Below are 17,023 nucleotides of genomic sequence, written 5' to 3'. Positions count from 1 at the left end.
AGCTGGGCATGGTGGCGGGGGCCTGTAATCTCAGCTACTCGGGACGCTGAGGCAGAAGAATTGCTTGAACTGGGGAGGCGGAGGTTGCAGCGAGCTGAGATCGCGCCATTGCACTCCAGGCTGGGCGACAACAGTGACTCGTCTCAAAAACAACAGCAACAACAACAACAAAAAAAACAAAACTGAAGGTGGGACTGGGAAGACGTTTGGGAAAGCAGCCTCGGGTGAAGGAGGTGGAATGAGTTCTACGTCTTGACTTTGGGGTGCCGTGGCGGGCAGCGTAGAGGTTGCCTGTCATTCAGGTTGGAGGAGCCTGCCTGGGCTGAGGTGGCCAGCTGGGGCCCAGAGCCAGAACACTTGGGAGGGGTGGAGAGGAAGCAGCAGCCCTTGGAGAGGAAGTGATTCAAAACCACGTATGCCTGGATGTGTCCGGACTACGGCAACATCTACCCAACTGCCTTCTCCTGGCCCCTGTGGGCACTCCCCTTCCAGTAGCTGGAGAGACCTTCCCGGACAGATCATGAGTATGCCCCACACCTCTCCCTCGGGGTCAGGTTCAAGCTCAACTTCCTGGCTAGCCTCTCCCTCCAGGGAGCCAGAGGCCTGCCCTGCACTCACCTGCTGCTCAGGTTCAACCCAGGCCTTTTCTCTGAGGCTTAAGCCCTGGGTGACCTTGAGTTCAGGGTCAGCTTCTGCAGTGCTGGGGATGGTGACTTTCAACAGTGCTAAGCTGGCCTGGATGCAACCTCTGTGCTTTGCTGTGGCTCAAAATTTACCTACTGTGTTTGAATTTCTTGTGATGGTGTCTTTATCCTGCAACCCCCTAAAGCAGAGAGAGGGACTGACTGTCCCTGCCTTATAGGGTTCTGGGTTGGGAAGGGGTATTACTTGAGTTAGTAATGGCTCACACTCACTGTTCAAAGTGCTTTAAATTCCATACACGGTAAGGACTATCCCATTTGACAGAGGAAGAAACTGAGGCGAAGATGAACTCACCTTAAGTCACGCAGCAGCTTGTAGCAGCAGAACTAGGCTTGGAGTCTTGGCAGCTGTGCTCTTACCTGCCACGTGCAGAACCTGCTGCTCCGGGGTCACGCAGAAGGCACCAGGACACGTTGTGCAGGCGTCGTTTAGCTGTTATCACTTTACATCCCACCACAGTGCGGGGCAAGCCGATGCCCTCGGAGTAAGCCCCAGGAAGCTGGCCTGGGATGCAATGTGATGACAAAGAAGGTGGAAGGGGAGTGTCAATTCTGACTGCAGAAGGGAGGCAGCAGGCAGTGCAGGAGGGGCTCGAGGGGCCTGGGGAGGGTCTCAAGCAGCCACTGTGGGAACTGGGGCAGGGACGGCCCAAACCTCCGCGCATCAGCACCCAGCCTGGCGGACTCGGGGTACTCACCTGAGGGCAGCCCTGTGCAGGCGGTGACACAGCAGCGACGCTCCATCTCCGGTTAAAACAAGTTTGAGTAAGACTCAGTTGTCTCGCTTTGACGCAATACGTTAAGGAAACTTGTAAAGAATGGCAGATCCTGACCCAGTGGGCAGAAAAGCAGCGGGGGAGGAGTCTGTGCATCAGGAACAGCAACATACAACTCCGCAGAGGGAGGGGACCCTGACGTGACAGAAATCCAGAGCAAAGAAAGAGTGGCTCTCAGACCTGGAAGGGCTGGGGTTCCGTTCCAGAATCTGGGAACATAGGAGGAAAAAGAAATCAGAATGAGAAACAGGAAACAATAAAATCACTTTAATGTGCTACTTTTCACTTCGGAAGGTCATTACAGTATCATTCAACAAGGAAAGATGCCACTGGATGGCTGTGTCCTGTGAGTCACTGAGATGAGCAGCTGGCTGCTTTCACCCCACTGGATCCGGGGCTCGGACAGTTACAAGCCCGAGTGGCTGGGAGGTTTGGAGGGAACCAGGTTTAGCTGTGATGAAAGCACCTGGTTGTGGGCTGGGAGGCAGGAGTGCAGGGCAGCCTGGGCTCCCCTGGCCCCAGACTCAGGTCGGCAAGTGCCCAGTGGAGGCCACACAACCCCAGCACCAAGCAATGGAGGGTGTATGGCTCACAGTGTTTCCACATCCTGAAAAGTGACACATGAACCGTTTCCTAGGAAAGTTCTCTTCCACCGTGTTCTGGCTGAGACCTGGGATCCTTCCAGTTTCACGAAGAACGTGCAGAAGATGAAAAGAGTGAGGGACGCGGACCTAGCTGTAGCTGCACTCAGCCGCCTCAGTGGTAAAGTCTGGGTGAAGGCCTGGGTGAGTGCAGATAGGAGAGCAGCTCCTCTTACTGTTCTCTGGCTGGGCTCTCGCTCCATCCCTGAGAAACTAGAGGCGAACGCCTCCAGGAAGCCAGCCAGGGGCAACCAGAAAGTCCTTTTGGTGAAGTCTGACATCCCGCGTTGGTTTCTCTGGACCTGGGTAAGAACCGGCCCCAGGGGAAGGACTGTTTTGCCAGCACCAACTCTCCAGCCCAGCTGTTGGTTCCCACTCCCTCCGGTCTCGGAGACAGAGAAGCAGCCAGGCTATTCTGAGTGTAGTGAACACAGAGCCGGTCCGAATCCGGCCCAGCCGAGGTGCAAACTCCCTAGGGTCTGCTCCCACTTGGCCAGCCATCTGTCCAGCAGGCCTCAGCCTCAAACACGGGAAAACGCAGAGTGCGTCTAGTCACTGGGCATCACACTGCCCCACTCACAGCCCCCGTCAAGGTGACATGCAGGCGGGAGCTTCGTTCCAGGAGGTGTTTGTAAACTTCGTCCTGGGCTGGGTCACTGCAGATGGCCTGTCCTGGTTTCTCATTACCGAACCCCCATTTTTGGTACTGATGCAGGGGTCCATTAAAAAAACCACTTATGTTTCCACAGACCCACCAAGAGGGGGGGGTCCAGGCACAGTTTTTCTTTCTGTATCATCCCAGAATGATGGGGAAATTTCCGCCAAAACTACATGATTGCACGTATCAGGGTGGGTTTTAGACTAGGGGGCTGGGGGTGGGTGGGGAAGACCTTTTGTGGGAGGCATTCCTCTGGGCCATTCTTGACAAGAGTTTTCTCCTTCCTTCTGGAAGTTTCTGGCACCGGAGTTGGAGGTCCAGACTGCACATGCCTGGCATAGCACGCAGAGCCTGCCTGGGCTGCGGGTGGGTGAGCACATGTGGGAGGACCCTCGGCTCTGGCCACCGAATGCCCTATGCTGGCCTGTCAGCCGGGACTCCGCCCCTCCCGCTCCCGCGTTAGGAGAACAGCATTTCACAGATCCTGCGCGTGTCCTCAGGCGCTGTCACGGAGTAGCCCATGGTTCTGGGGTCTGTGAAGATCTCATGGTCATTGCCACCCTGGAAAGACACGAAGTACAGATGAAGGCTCCTCCTCGTGTGTCCCGAGCCATTGCTGATGTGACCCTGGAGCCCAAAAGTACTCAAAAAACAAGATTTAACTGGGCAGGGAGAGTTTCTTCAGCTACCTTCCTCTTAGTTTCCAGGAGAGGAACATGAGTACAATTGTTATTAAGAAGAGATTTATAACCTTCTCTTGAACTGCAATTTGGCTTGGAACACGTAATTATGCCTATGAGAGACATCACGACATTCTTGCGAAGATCTAAGGCTTATTTTTCTACACAGAAGGCATCAGCGAGTGACAGTATTCTCACAGCCATCAGTTTTTTTTTTTTTTTTAGCTGTACCCACGCTTTTCTAACAAGTCACAAGGGAGCGTCAGGAGGGCAGAGGGCTGGGAGCAGGGCAGGCAGAGAGCCGGGAGCAGGGCTGCCAGGGATCTTCCTGTGATGAGGGACGTGGCGACATCAGCGGTGATGGCAGCCACTGGCCATGTGTCACTCTGCACACTTGAAACGTGGCCAATGCAATGGAGGAACTCAGTTAATTTGATTTTAATTTAAACAGCCCCACGTGGGCCGGGCGTGGTGGCTCATGCCTGTAATCCTAGCACTTTGGGAGGCTGAGAAGGGTGGATCACTTGAGGTCAGGAGTTCAAGACCAGCCTGGCCAACACAGCAAAACTCCATTTCTACTTAAAATACAAAAAATTAGCCGGGCGTGGTAGCGGGCGCCTGTAGTCCCAGCTACTCGGGAGGCTGAGGCAGGAGAATGGCGTGAACCCGGGAGGCAGAGCTTGCAGTGAGCCGAGATCACGCCACTGCACTCCAGCCTGGGCGACAGAGCGAGACTCCATCTCAAAAAAAAAAAAAAAAAAAAATACAAAAATTAGCTGGGCATGGTGGTGCACGTCTGAAATCCCAGCTGCTCGGGAGGCTGAGGCAGGAGAATTGCTTGAACTCGAGAGGTGGAAGTTGCAGTAAGCCGAGATCGCACCACTGCACTCCAGCCTGGGCAACAAAGGGAGACTCTATCTTAAATAAATAAATAAATGGCCCCACGTGACTGGGGTCTGAGCTGCTGGCTAAGAGCAGGGTCTCTGGAACAGGTGGCCTGGGTCAGATGCTGGTTCTACCACTGAGCAGCAGTGTGGCTGCGCCAACTCCCCGTCTCCAAAATGGGGTCATGATGGAAGCTTGCTCAGAGCTCTGTGGCCAGAAGTTCAGGAGATGATGGTTGGGGTCACACCTTGGTAAGATGATGAAATCGAGGCCTCAGAAAGTCTGCAAGGGCCCATGTCTAGGAGGACCTGGGCATGTTCTGCTGGGGTCCTGTGCCTGAGTTGAGTGCTCCAATCTGTGTCCCCATCACCCCCACCAATCCCACTGGGCTCACGTTAATGAATCAGGTTATCTGCCGCTCCCGCAACCCCGAGCCCTGCAGGAAAGCCCCCGTTTTTCTCGTGGAATTCCTTTATTTCCCTCATAAAATTGGATAAACACTCTAACTCAAAACCTTAAAATAATCTACGATTGGTTTACAATACAATGAACACAACCGCAGAGAAAAGGAATTTTTCTCATAAAGCACCGAGCATGAAGCCAACGTGGAAACCATGATTTTGTACCAAAAATCTGACATCCTTTAAAAGAATTAATTGCCTCTGGAAATGAGTGTTTTCATTTTTGCAAGAACCTATCCCCAGGCAGATGGCCTCCTCAGGTGGAGGTGAATTTCAGGCTTCAGGAGGGAACGTCGCTGGGCCCAGGGAGTGCTAGGTGGAGTCAGGTTAGGAGGCCATGAACTTGGCATCTCTTCTAGTCCAGCCACTTGGGAACCTGTCAGGGCCTTGTACTGGCCTTACACAGTTTTGTACCAGGCCTGGGGGCTTTCAGACAGACCTGAATTGCATGGCCACCATCTGCTACCTACACATGTGAAATCAGTTCTGGTAATTCTGATTTTGCCTTTTTTTTCCTTCGGACTTAGGGTCTTGCTATGTTGCCCAGGCTGGGCTCGAGCGAACCTCCTGCCTCAGCCTCTCGAGTAGCTGAGACAACGACTGTGTGCAACAGTGCCAAGCTAGTTCTAGTAATTCTTCTAATTAAAAAAAAAAAAGATTTCTTTCAGGAATGGCACAGTGGGTAAAAGTCACAGAGAACCTAACAAAGGCACAACCTAGCTGGGCGTGGTGGTGCACACCTGTAATCCCAGCTGCTTGGCAGGAGAATCACTTGAACCTGGGAGGCGGAGGTTGCAGTGAGCCAAGAACAGACCACTGTACTTCAGCCTGGGCAACAGAGCGAGACTCAAAAGAAAAAAAAACAAACAAAAAACCAAAGGCACAACCAACTCTCACATGCCTCTGAAGAGCCAAACACCCTCCCCGCCTCAGTGCCTGAGGAGGGGAGTCAGTATTCACACATTAACACAACACACCTTTCTAGAACACCTACTGTCAGGCCTCTGACCCCAAGCCAAGCCATCACATCCCCCATGACTTGCACGTATATATCCAGATGGCCTGAAGTAACTGAAGATCCACAAAAGAAGTAAAAATAGCCTTAACTGATGACATTCCACCATTGTGATTTGTTTCTGCCCCACCCGAACTGATCAATGTACTTTGTAATCTCCCCCACCCTTCAGAAGGTTCTTTGTAATTCTCCCCACTCTTCAGAATGTACTTTGTGAGATCCACCCCTGCCCGCAAAACACTGCTCTTAACTTCACCGCCTATCCCAAAACCTATAAGAACTAATGACAATCCACCACCCTTTGCTGACTCTTGGGACTCAGCCCGCCTGCACCCAGGTGAAATAAACAGCCATGTTGCTCACACAAAGCCTGTCTGGTGGTCTCTTCACACGGACGCGCATGAAATTTGGTGCCGTGACTCGGATCGGGGGACCTTCCTTAGGAGATCAATCCCCTATCCTCCTGCTCTTTGCTCCATGAGAAAGATCCATCTACGACCTCAGGTCCTCAGACCCACCAGCCCAAGAAACATCTCACCAATTTCAAATCCAATAAGTGGCCTCTTTTTACTCTCTTCTCCAACCTCCCTCACTATCCCTCAACCTCTTTCTCCTTTCAATCTTGGCGCCACACTTCAATCTCTCCCTTCTCTTAATTTCAATTCCTTTCATTTTCTGGTAGAGACAAAGGAGACACGTTTTATCTGTGGACCCAAAACTCCGGCGCCGGTCACAGACTGGGAAGGCAGCCTTCCCTTGGTGTTTAATCATTGCAGGGACGCCTCTGATCATTCACCCACGTTTCAGAGGTGTCAGACCACGCAGGGACACCTGCCCTGGTCCTTAACCCTTAGCGGCAAGTCCCGCTTTTCTGAGGAAGGGGCAAGCACCCCAACCCCTTCTTTCCGTGTCTCTACCCCTTCTCTGGTTTTCTGGGGCAGGGGCAAGAACCCCCCAACCCCTTCTCCTTCACCCTTAGCGGCAAGTCCCGCTTTTCTGGGGGAGAGACAAGTACCCCAAACTCATATCTCTGTGCCCCAATCCCTTATTTCTGTGCCCCAACCCCTTTCCCGCTTTTCTGGAGGGTAAGAACCCCCAAACCCCTTCCCTCCATGTCTCTAAGCTCTCTTTTCTCTGGGCTTGCCTCCTTCACTATGGGCAACCTTCCTACATTCTTCCTCCTTCTCCCTTAGCCTGTGTTCTCAAGAACTTAAAACCTCTTCAACTCACACCTGACCTAAAACCTAAATAAATGCCTTATTTTCTTCTGCAATGCCGCTTGACCCCAATACAAACTCGACAGTAGTTCCAAATAGCCAGAAAATGGCACTTTCAATTTTTCCATCCTGCAAGATCTAAATAATTCTTGTCATAAAATAGGCAAACCGTCTGAGGTGCCTGACGTCCAGGCATTCTTTTACACATCAGTCCCTTCCTAGTCTCTGTGCCCAGTGCAACTCGTCCCAAATCTTCCTTCTTTCCCTCCCACCTGTCCCCTCAGTCCCAACCCCAAGCGTCGCTGAGTCTTTCTAATCTTCCTTTTCTACAGACCCATCTGACCTCTCCCCTCCTCGCCAGGCCGAGCTAGGTCCCAATTCTTCCTCAGCCTCCACTCCTCCACCCTATAAACCTATCACCTCCCCTCCTCACACCCGGTCCGGCTTACAGTTTCTTTCCCTGACTAGCCCTCCCCAACCTGCCTAGCAAATTATTCAAAAAAATTTGGCTGGAGCTAAAGGCACAGTCAAAGTTAATGCTCCTTTTTCTTTATCCCAAATCAGATAGTGTTTAGGCTCTTTTTCATCAAATATAAAAATCCAGCCCAGTTCATGGCTCGTTTGGCAGCAACCCTGAGATGCTTTACGGCCACAGACACTAAAAGGTCAAAAGGCCATCTTATTCTCAATATACATTTTATCACCCAATCTGCTCCTGACATTAAATAAAACTCCAAAAATTAGAATCTGGCCCTCAAACCCCACAACAGGACGTAATTAACCTCACCTTCAAGGTGTACAATAATAGAAAAAAGTTGCAATTCCTTGCCTCCACTGTGAGACAAACCCCAGCCACATCTCCAGCACACAAGAACTTCCAAATGCCTGAACCGCAGCGGCCAGGCGTTCCTCCAGAACCTCCTCCCCCAGGAGCTTGCTACAAGTGCCAGAAATCTGACTACCAGGCCAAGGAATGCCCGCAGCCCAGGATTCCTCCTAAGCCGTGTCCCACCTGTGCGGGATCCCACTGGGAATCGGACTGTTCAACTCACCTGGCAGCCACTCCCAGAGCCCCTAGAACTCTGGCCCAAGGCTCTCTGACTGATTCCTTGGCTTAGCGGCTGAAGATTGACGCTGCCCAATCGCCTCGGAAGCCCCCGGACCATCACGGACGCCAAGCTTTGGGTAACTCTCACAGTGGAGGGTAAGTCCACCCTCTGTTTAATCGAAACGGGGACTACCCACTCCACGCTGCCTTCTTTTCAAGGGCCTGTTTCCCTTGCCTCCATAACTGTTGTGGGTATTGACGGCCAGGCTTCTAAACCTCTTAAAACTCCCCAACTCTGGTGCCAACTTAGACAATACTCTTTGAAGCACTCATTTTTAGTTATCCCCACCTGCCCAGTTCCCTTATTAGGCCGAGATATTTTAAGCAAATTATCTGCTTCCCTGACTATTCGTGGACTACAGCCGCATCTCATTGCCGCCCTTCTCCCCAACCCAGAGCCTCCTTTGCGTCTTCCTCTCATATCCCCCCACCTTAACCCACAAGTATGGGACATCTCTACTCCTTCCCTGGCAACCGATCACATGCCCATTACCATCCCATTAAAACCTAATCACCCTTACCCCGCTCAACGCCAATATCCCATCCCACAGCATGCTTTAAAAGGATTAAAGCCTGTTATCACTGGCCTGCTACAGCATAGGCTTCTAAAACCTATAAACTCTCCTTACAATTCCCCCATTTTACCTGTCCAGAAACCGGACAAGTCTTACAGATTAGTTCAGGATCTGCGCCTTATCAACCAAATTGTTTTGCCTATCCACCCTGTGGTGCCCAACCCGTACACTCTTTCATCCTCAATACCTTCCTCCACAACTCACTATTCCACACTTGATCTTAAAGATGCTTCTTTCAGCATTCCCCTGCACCCCTTGTCCCAGCCTCTCTTTGCTTTCACCTGGACTGACCCTGACACCCATCAGTCCCAGCAGCTTACCTGGGCTGTGCTGCCGCAAGGTTTCAGGGACAGCCCTCATTACTTCAGCCAAGCTCTTTCTCATGATCTACTTTCCTTCCACCCCCTCCGCTTCTCACCTTACTCAATATATTGATGACCTTCTTCTTTGTAGCCCCTCCTTTGAATCTTCTCAACAAGACACACTTCTGCTCCTTCAGCATTTATTCTCCAAAGGATATCAGGTATCCCCCTCCAAAGCTCAAATTTCATCCTCATCTGTTACCTATCTCGGCATAATTCTCATAAAAACACACGTGCTCTCCCTGTTGATCGTGTCTGATTAATCTCCCAAACCTCAATCCCTTACAAAACAACAACTCCTTTCCTTCCTAGGCATGGTTAGTGCGGTCAGAATTCTTACACAAGAGCCAGGACCGCACCCTGTAGCCTTTCTGTCCAAACAACTTGACCTTACTGTTTCAGCCTAGCCCTCATGTCTGCGTGCAGCGGCTGCCGCTGCTTTAATACTTTTAGAGGCCCTAAAAACCACAAACTATGCTCAACTCACTCTCTACATTTCTCATAACTTCCAAAATCTATTTTCTTCCTCATACCTGATGCATATACTTTCTGCTCCCCGGCTCCTTCAGCTGTACTCACTCTTTGTTAAGTCCCACAATTACCATTGTTCCTGGCCTGGGCCTCAATCTGGTCTCCCACATTATTCCTGATACCACACCTGACCCCCATGACTGTATCTCTCTGATCCACCTGACATTCACCCCATTTCCCCGTATTTCCTTCTTTCCTGTTCCTCACCCTGATCACGCTTGATTTATTGATGGCGGTTCCACCAGGCCTAATCGCCACATACCAGCAAAGGCAGGCTATGCTATAGTACAAGCCACTAGCCTGCCTATTAGAATCTCTCATTTCCTTTCCATCGTGGAAATCTATCCTCAAGGAAATAACTTCTCAGTGTTCCATCTGCTATTCTACTCCTCCTCAGGGATTCTTCAGGCCCCCTCCCTTCCCTACACATCAAGCTTGAAGATTTGCCCCCACCCAGGACTGGCAAATTAGCTTCACTCAACATGCCCCGAGTCAGATAACTAAAATACCTCTTAGTCTAAGTAGACACTTTCACTAGATAAGTAGAGGCCTTTCCTACAGGGTCTGAGAAGGCCACCGCAGTCATTTCTTCCCTTCTGTCAGACATAATTCCTCAGTTTAGCCTTCCCACCTCTATACAGTCTGATAACGGACCAGCCTTTACTAGTCAAATCACCCAAGCAGTTTCTCAGGCTCTTAGTATTCAGTGGAACCTTCATATCCCTTACCATCCTCAATCTTCAGGAAAGGTAGAAGGGACTAATGGTCTTTTAAAGGTACACCTCACCAAGCTCAGCCTCCAACTTAAAAAGGATTGGACAGTACTTTTACTTCTTGCTCTTCTCAGAATTAGAGCCTGTCCTCGAGATGCTACAGGGTAGGTACAGTCCATTTGAACTTTTATATGGACGCACTTTCTTGCTTGGCCCCAACCTCATCCCAGACACCAGCCCTCTAGGCGACTGTCTTCCAGTCCTCCAGCAGGCTAGACAGGAAATTCGCCAGGCTGCTAAGCTTCTCTTGCCTACTCCAGATCCCCAGCCATATGAAGACACCCTAGCTGGACGATCAGTTCTTGTTAATCTGACCCCTCAAACTCTACAACCTCGATGGACCGGACCCTACTTAGTCATCTATAGTACCCCGACTCCCATCCGCCTGCAGGATCCTCCCCACTAGGCTCACCGTTCCAGAATAAAGCTGTGTCCATCGGACAGCCAGCCTAATCCCCCCTCTTCCTCCTGGAAGTTGCAAATACTCTCCCCCACTTCCCTTAAACTCACTCGTATTTCTGAAAAACAGTCATAACCCTTATGAGCCTAATACATCCCTTCATTCTATTAGGTCTTTCGTCCTTACCCTACTTTTTGCAACAGGGCTTTACGAAGTCACCCCCACCACTTAGGCCGAGCCCCCAAAAACTAGTCATCCCTACTATCTTCTGTCTGGTCATACTCCTATTCTCCATTCTCAACTACTTACAAATGCCCTACTCTTGTTTACACCACCGGTTTACACTGTTTCTTCAAGCCATCACAGTTGATCTCTCTTGGTGCTATCCCCAAACTGCCACTCTTAACTCCCTCTTAGAGTGGATAGATGATCTTTGCTGGCAAGGCACCCTCCAATACTTCCACCCTGATGAAGTTCTATTCTTTACTTTTATACTCACTCTTATTCTCATTCCCATTCTTATGCCACCCTCTACCTCTCCCCAGCTATCTCCACCACACTGTCAACCTTACCCATTCTCTTCTAGCTGCTTCTAATCCCTCCTTAGTGAACAACTGCTGGCTTTGCATTTCCCTTTCTTCCAGTGCCTACACAGCTGTCCCCACCTTACAGACAGACTGGGCAACATCTCCCGTCTCCCTACACCTCCGAACTTCCTGTAACAGCCCTCACCTTTACCCTCCTGAAGAACTCATTTACTCTCTAGACAGGTCCAGCAAGACTTCCCCAGACATTTCACATCAGCAAGCTGCCGCCCTCCTTCGCACTTATTTAAAAAACCTTTCTCCTTATATTAACTCTACTCTCCCCATATTCGGACCTCTCACAACACAAACTACTATTCCTGTGGCTGCTCCTATATGTATCTCTCGGCAAAGACCCACTGGAATTCCCCTAGGTAATCTTTCACCTTCTCGATGTTCCTTTACTCTTCATCTCCGAAGCCCAACTACACACAACACTGAAACAATGGGAGCCTTCCAGCTCCATATTAGACAAGCCCTCTATCAATACTGACAAACTTAAAAACATTAGCAGTAATTACTGCTTAGGAAGACACTTGCCCTGTATTGCACTCCATCCTTGGCTACCTTCCCCTTGCTCATCAGACTCTTCCTCCCAGGCCCTCCTCTTGTTTACTTTTACCCAGCCCCGAAAATAATAGTGAAAGGTTGCTCGTAGATACTCAACGTTTTCTCATACACCATGAAAATCGAACCTCCCCCTCTACGCAGTTACCCCATCAGTCCCCATTACAACCTCTGACAGCTGCCGCCGTAGCTGGATCCCTAGGACTCTAGGTACAAGACAGCCCTTGCAGCACTCCTCATCTTTTTACTTTACATCTCCAGTTTTGCCTCACACAAGGTCTCTTCTTCCTCTGTGGATCCTTTACCTAACATGTGTCTACCTGCTAATTGGACAGGCACATGCACACTAGTCTTCCTTACTCCCAAAATTCAATTTGCAAATAGGACCGAAGAGCTCCCTGTTCCCCTCACGACACCGACACGACAAAGAAGAGTCATTCCACTAATTCCCTTGATGGTCGGTTTAGGACTTTCTGCCTCCACTATTGCTCTCGGTACTGGAATAGCAGGCATTTCAACCTGTCATGACCTTCCATAGCCTGTCTAATGACTTCTCTGCTAGCACCACAGACATATCACAAACTTTATCAGTCCTCCAGGCCCAAGTTGACTCTTTAGCTGCAGTTGTCCTCCAAAACCACGGAGGCCTTGACTTACTCACTGCTGAAAAAGGAGGACTCTGCATATTCTTAAATGAAGAGTGTTGTTTTTACCTAAATCAATCTGGCCTGGTGTATGACAACATAAAAAAACTCAAGCATAGAGCCCAAAAACTTGCCAACCAAGCAAGTAATTACGCTGAACCCCCTTAGGCACTCTCTAATTGGATGTCCTGGGTCCTCCCAATTCTTAGTCCTTTAATACCCATTTTTCTCCTTCTTTTATTTGGACCTTGTATCTTCCGTTTAGTTTCTCAATTCATCCAAAACTGTATCCAGACCATCACCAATCATCCTATATGACAAATGTTTCTTCTAACACCCCCACAATATCACCCCTGACCACAAGACCTCCCTTCAGCTTAATCTCTCCCACTCTAGGTTCCCACGCCACCCCTAATCCCACTTGAAGCAGCCCTGAGAAACATCGCCCATTCTCTCTCCATACCACCCCCCAAAAATTGTCGCCGCCCCAACACTTCAACACTATTTTATTTTTCTTATTAACATAAGAAGGCAGGAATGTCAGGCCTCTGAGCCCAAGCCAAGCCATCGCATCCCCTATGGCTTGCACGTATACATCCAGATGGCCTGAAGTAAATGAAGATCCACAAAAGAAGTAAAAATAGCCTTAGCTGATGACATTCCAGCATTGTGATTTGTTTCTGCCCCACCCTAACTGATCAATGTACTTTGTAATCTCCCCCACCCTTAAGAAGGTTCTCTGAAATTCTCCCCACTCTTGAGAATGTACTTTGTGAGATCTACCCCTGCCCGCAAAACATTGCTCTTAACTTCACCGCCTATCCCAAAACCTTTAAGAATTAATGATAATCCACCACCCTTTGCTGACTCTTTTGGGACTCAGCCCGCCTGCACCCAGGTGAAATAAACAGCCATGTTGCTCACACAAAGCCTGTTTGGTGGTCTCTTCACACGGACGCGCATGAAACACTTCAATCTCTCCCTTCTCTTAATTTCAATTCCTCTCATTTTCTGGTAGAGACAAAGGAGACACGTTTTATCTGTGGACTCAAAACTCCGGCGCCGGTCAGAGACTGGGAAGGCAGCCTTCCCTTGGTGTTTAATCATTGCAGGGACACCTGATAATTTACCCACGTTTCAAAGGTGTCAGACCACGCAGGGACGCCTGCCTCGGTCCTTCACCCTTAGCGGCAAGTCCCACTTTTCTGGGGGAGGGGCAAGTACACCAACCCCTTCTCTCCGTGTCTCTACCCCTTCTCTGCTTTTCTAGGGGAGGGGTAAGTACCCCAACCCCATATATCTCTGTGCCCCGATCCCTTATTTCTGCGCCCCAACCTCTTATATCTCTGTGCCCCAATCCCTTATTTCCGTGCCTCAACCCCTTCTCTGCTTTTCTGGAGGGCAAGAACCCCCCACCCCTTCTCCGTGTCTCTACTCTTTTCTCTGGGCTTACTTCCTTCACTATGGGCAAGCTTCCACCTTCCATTCCTCCTTCTTCTCCCTTAGCCTGTGTTCTCAAGAACTTCAAACCTCTTCAACTCACACCTGACCTAAAACCTAAGCGTCTTATTTTCTTCTGCAATGCCTCCTGACCCCAATACAAACTTGACAGTAGTTCCAAATAGCCAGAAAACGGCACTTTCAATTTTTCCATCCTACAAGATCTAAATAATTCTTGTCGTAAAATGGGCTAACGGTCTGAGGTGCCTGACGTCCAGGCATTCTTTTACACATCAGCCCCTTCCTAGTCTCTGTGCCCAGTGCAACTCGTCCCAAATCTTCCTTCTTTCCCTCCCGCCTGTCCCCTCAGTCCCAACCCCAAGCATCGCTGAGTCTTTCTAATCCTCCTTTTCTACAGACCCATCTTACCTCCCCTCCTGGCCAGGCCGAACTAGGTCCCAATTCTTCCTCAGCCTCCACTCCTCCACCCTGTAATCCTTTTATCACCTCCCCTCCTCACACCTGGACCAGCTTACAGTTTCATTCTGTGACTAGCCCTCCCCCACCTGCCCAGCAATTTACTCTTGAAAACGTGGCTGGAGCTAAAGGCATAGTCAAGGTTAATGCTCCTTTTTCTTTATCCCAAATCAGATAGTGTTTAGGCTCTTTTTAATCAAATATAAAAATCCAGCCCAGTTCATGGCTCGTTTGGCAGCAAGCCTGAGACACTTTACAGCCCTAGACCCTAAAAGGTCAAAAGGCCATCTTATTCTCAATATACATTTTATTACCCAATCTGCTCCCGACATTAAATAAAACTCCGAAAATTAGAATCTGGCCCTCAAACCCCACAACAGGACTTAATTAACTTCACCTTCAAGGTGTACAATAATAGAAAAAAGTTGCAATTCCTTGCCTCCACTGTGAGACAAACCCCAGCCACATCTCCAGCACACAAGAACTTCCAAACACCTGAACCGCAGCGGCCAGGCGTTCCTCCAGAACCTTCTCCCCCAGGAGCTTGCTACACGTGCCGGAAATCTGGCCACTGGGCCAAGGAATGCCCGCAGCCCGGGATTCCTCCTAAGCCACGTCCCATCTGTGTGGGACCCCATGAAAATCAGACTGTTCAACTCACCTGGCAGCCACTCCCAGAGCCCCTGGAACTCTGGCCCAAGGCTTTCTGACTGACTCCTTCCCAGATCTTCTCGGCTTAGCGGCTGAAGACTGACGCTGCCCAATCGCCTCGGAAGCCCCATAAACCATCACGCACGCCGAGCATCGGGTAACTCTCACAGTGGAGGGTAAGTCCATCCCCTTCTTAATCAATACGGAGGCTATCCACTCCACATTACCTTCTTTTCAAGGGCCTGTTTCTCTTGCCTCCGTAACTGTTGTGGGTATTGACGGCCAGGCTTCTAAACCTCTTAAAACCCCCCAACTCTGGTGCCAATTTAGACAATACTCTTTTAAGCACCCCTTTTAGTTATCCCCACCTGCCCAGTTCCCTTATTAGGCCGAGACACTTTAAATTATCTGCTTCCCTGAGTATTCCTGAACTACAGCTACATCTCATTGCCGCCCTTCTTCCCAATCCAAAGCCTCCTTTGTGTCCTCCTCTTGTATCCCCCAACCTTAACCCACAAGTATAAGATACCTCTACTCCCTCCTTGGCGACCAATCATGCACCCCTTACCATCTCATTAAAACCTAATCACCCTTACCCAGCTCAGTGTCCCATCCCACAGCACACTTTAAAAGGATTAAAGCCTGTTATCACTCGCCTGCTACAGCATGGCCTTTTAAAACCTATAAACTCTCCTTACAATTCCCCCATTTTACCTGTCCTAAAACCAGACAAGGCTTACAGGTTACTTCAGAATCTGTGCCTTATCAACCAAATTGTTTTGCCTATCCACCCCGTGGTGCCAAACCCATATACTCTCCTATCCTCAATACCTCCATCTACTACCCATTATTCTGTTCTGGATCTCAAACATGCTTTCTTTACTATTCCTCTGCACCCTTCATCCCAGCGTCTCTTTGCTTTCACTTAGACGACCCTGACACCCATTAGGCTCAGCAAATTACCTGGGCTGTACTGCCACAAGGCTTCACAGACAGCCCCCATTACTTCAGTCAAGCCCAAATTTCATCCCCATCTGTTACCTATCTCGGCATAATTCTCATAAAAACACACGTGCTCTCCCTGTTGATCGTGTCTGATTAATCTTCCAAACCTCAATCCCTTACAAAACAACAACTCCTTTCCTTCCTAGGCATGGTTAGTGCGGTCAGAATTCTTACACAAGAGCCAGGACCGCACCCTGTAGCCTTTCTGTCCAAACAACTTGACCTTACTGTTTTAGCCTAGCCCTCATGTCTGCGTGCAGCGGCTGCCGCTGCTTTAATACTTTTAGAGGCCCTAAAAATCACAAACTATGCTCAACTCACTCTCTACATTTCTCATAACTTCCAAAATCTACTTTCTTCCTGATACCTGACGCATATACTTTCTGCTCCCCGGCTCCTTCAGCTGTACTCACTCTTTGTTAAGTCCCACAATTACCATTGTTCCTGGCCCGGACCTCAACCTGGCCTCCCATGTTATTCCTGATACCACACCTGACCCCCATGACTGTATCTCTCTGACCCACCTGATATTCACCCCGTTTCCCCATATTTCCTTCTTTCCTGTTCCTCACCCTGATCACGCTTGATTTATTGATGGCGGTTCCACCAGGCCTAATCGCCACATACCAGCAAAGGCAGGCTATGCTATAGAACAAGCCACTAGCCCGACTCTTAGAACTTCTCATTTCCTTTCCATCGTGGAAATCTATCCTCAAGGAAATAACTTCTCAGTGTTCCATCTGCTATTCTACTCCTCCTCAGGGATTCTTCAGGCCCCCTCCCTTCCCTACACATCAAGCTTGAAGATTTGCCCCCACCCAGCACTGGCAAATTAGCTTTACTCAATATGCCCCGAGTCAGATAACTAAAAT

The 17,023-nt window shown here is 49.7% G+C and overlaps 1 protein-coding gene across 1 annotated transcript in view; it reads right to left on the bottom strand.

Moving 5' to 3' along the window:
* Positions 1–1,729: 1,729 nt before the first annotated feature.
* PMM2 (phosphomannomutase 2) overlaps positions 1,730–17,023 on the bottom strand; it is a 51,734-nt gene continuing 36,440 nt past the window's right edge. Inside the window, exon 8 of the mRNA XM_003808297.5 lies at positions 1,730–3,337. Coding sequence (XP_003808345.2) covers positions 3,236–3,337 — 102 coding nt within the window. The 3' untranslated portion in view covers positions 1,730–3,235. The remainder of the gene's footprint in view (positions 3,338–17,023) is intronic.

This window comes from Pan paniscus, chromosome 18, assembly GCF_029289425.2.
Source record: "Pan paniscus chromosome 18, NHGRI_mPanPan1-v2.0_pri, whole genome shotgun sequence".
NCBI classification, from domain to species: Eukaryota; Metazoa; Chordata; class Mammalia; order Primates; family Hominidae; genus Pan; species Pan paniscus.
The sequence above is the reverse complement of the archived record's forward strand: the minus strand, read 5'-3'. Positions and strand labels throughout refer to the sequence as shown.